Below are 2,404 nucleotides of genomic sequence, written 5' to 3'. Positions count from 1 at the left end.
GAAAACATCACATCTTACCCCATAACTCTTTGTGACTTTCGAATGCCAACTACAAAGACTAAAAATGAGGGGCAGAAAACATAGCTCATCAGTCAAGAGCAGTAGCTACACTTTCAGAGGACTCGGAATTGATTTCCCTCACTCATGTGGTGCCTCACAGCCATCTGCAAACCCAGTCTCAGGGGATCTGACACCGTTTCCTGACGTTGCAGGCACTAGACACAAGCGTAATGCACAGACATACATGCAGGGAAAAAAACCCATACACAAAAATAAAAATAAATAAACAAATGTTAAGTAAATTCCTAATTAGGGTTAGTGATAAAAAATCAGAATATATTGTAAGAAAAAAACACAAAATAAAATGATGAATCTAGTAGAAGAAATATTTCTATCATCTTCAGAAATGAAAAAGATCTTTGTTATGAAAACTATAAACCTAGCTTATAAAAAAGACTTGATGATGAGTATATAAACAATTAAAATTTTTGTAATACAAGGAAAAATAAAAGTAGGAGATTTTGAAAAAACCTTCTCAAGACATTCAATGTCAGCAAGACAGTCAACTATAGAAAAAACACAAGAAGTGAGTGCAGAAGGAGAAATGTGAAGATTCTCTAAGACAGAGAACAGAGGACGAATGGGAGAAGAGGAGAAAGGAATAGGGATGCTACTAGGGAAAACCACACCTATCACTGTGAACAGACTCTCCTGCTGAAGATATTGCTCATGGCTTCTTTCATGTCCCTATTCCTCAGACTGTAGATAAATGGATTCAGCATGGGCGTGGCCACAGTGTACATCACAGCCACAATGACATCCTTGTCATTAGTGTTATCAGATGAGGGGACTAGGTACAGCCCAATAATGGCTCCATAGTACAGACAAACCACAGAGAGGTGAGAACCACATGTGGACAAGGCTTTGTAGATTCCCTTGACTGAAGGAGTTCTCAGGATGGTGGCTCCAATGCGGCCATAAGAGACCAGGATGCATATGAATGGTAGAGTAATTACCAGTGTACCCAAAGGAAGGATGACCAGTTTATTGATGGTGGTATCTGAGCTGGACAGCTTTAGTAAGGCAGAGAGATCACAGAAGTAGTGTGGAATGGTATTGTCTCTAAAGTGTGACAAACGAGCCAAGAGGAGGGTGTGAACAAGGGAATTGGCAAAGGACAAGATCCAGGACACTATCACTAGCAGGATACAGAGGTTCTGACTCATAATGGTGGTGTAGTGCAGAGGGTGACAGATGGCCACATACCTGTCATAGGCCATTGAGGTCAGAAGGAAGCTGTCAAGATCTGCAAAAGACAGAAAAAAATACACCTGGGAAACACACCCAGCATATGAGATGGACTGACTGTGTGTCAGCATATTCATGAGCATCTTTGGAACTGTGACTGATGAGAAAGAGATGTCTGTGAAGGCCAAGTGACTGAGGAAGAAGTACATGGGGGTGTGGAGGTGAGAGTCCAGTCTGATGAGGAGGATGATGACCAGGTTCCCCACCACTGTGGTCAGGTACATGGCCAGAAACAGTGCAGAATACATGTCTTGGTCCTCTGGCTGGATGGGGAGTCCCAGGAGAATGAACTCAAACACTGTGCTCTCATTATCTCTCCTGATGATCTTCATCTTCTGTTGTAAATGTAATAAGAAATAGAAAAAGAAAGATTATACTGCAGAAGCATTTTATGAAATATCAATACAGAAAATAACATTAGTTTGAACCACTTACTCTGTTTTTGTCTTAGTATAAAGAATTTTGTCAAAGTAATGGGCTACTGATTGTTTCAAACAGGGTATAAATTGCCTACCTAGAAAGCAACAGAATGTCTTTTAGAAAGAAATAAGAAACATTATAACAATTATCAAGTCACACCCACCTGCAGCTCAAGGCACCTGGATTTCACTAGGGCAATTTTAGATTAAGGAATTAGTGTTTATATTGGCCCCAGCAAATAGAAAAGTCAACAAAATTGTGATGGTTGTTGAGTTCTCTATATCTTTTCAACATCTCTTGAAAGTACTAGTCTTGCACTTTATTTCCATGAATTAAATTCAGATAGGTGAATCCAGTGAGTTTCTTTAAATCTGCAAGATCCCAGGATCTGGGGACTTAGTGAAAGCAGCATATACGGAGGGTCAAAGCCTTGGGTACATGAGTCTGTGCCGGTAGTATAAGCACCAAGAACAGCTCACAAGCAGCTATGCATTCTTCCCATAGCAGAGCTGTTTCTCCACTCATGTGTTCACTCTGCCTTCACTCTTCCTAGGCTTCATAAAATGACCCTGACTCCATATTAACATCTTCAGCTCAAACCAAAGCATCTCACACAACACCTGGGAGCACTTAGCTCTTAGGACCACCACTTCTTAGATCAGCCAAGGCAATTCCT

General features: G+C 40.7%; 1 protein-coding gene across 1 annotated transcript; it reads right to left on the bottom strand.

The window, feature by feature from the left end:
* Positions 1-692: 692 nt before the first annotated feature.
* On the bottom strand, positions 693-1,640 carry LOC130864561 (olfactory receptor 50-like). The gene has a single exon (XM_057755128.1). The coding sequence runs from the start codon at positions 1,638-1,640 to the stop codon at positions 693-695; it is 948 nt and encodes a 315-aa protein (XP_057611111.1).
* Positions 1,641-2,404: the final 764 nt, after the last annotated feature.

This window comes from Chionomys nivalis, chromosome 22 (assembly GCF_950005125.1).
Source record: "Chionomys nivalis chromosome 22, mChiNiv1.1, whole genome shotgun sequence".
In the NCBI taxonomy this organism is placed as follows: Eukaryota; Metazoa; Chordata; class Mammalia; order Rodentia; family Cricetidae; genus Chionomys; species Chionomys nivalis.
Note: the sequence above shows the minus strand (reverse complement) of the source record. Positions and strands in the feature narration are given on the sequence as shown.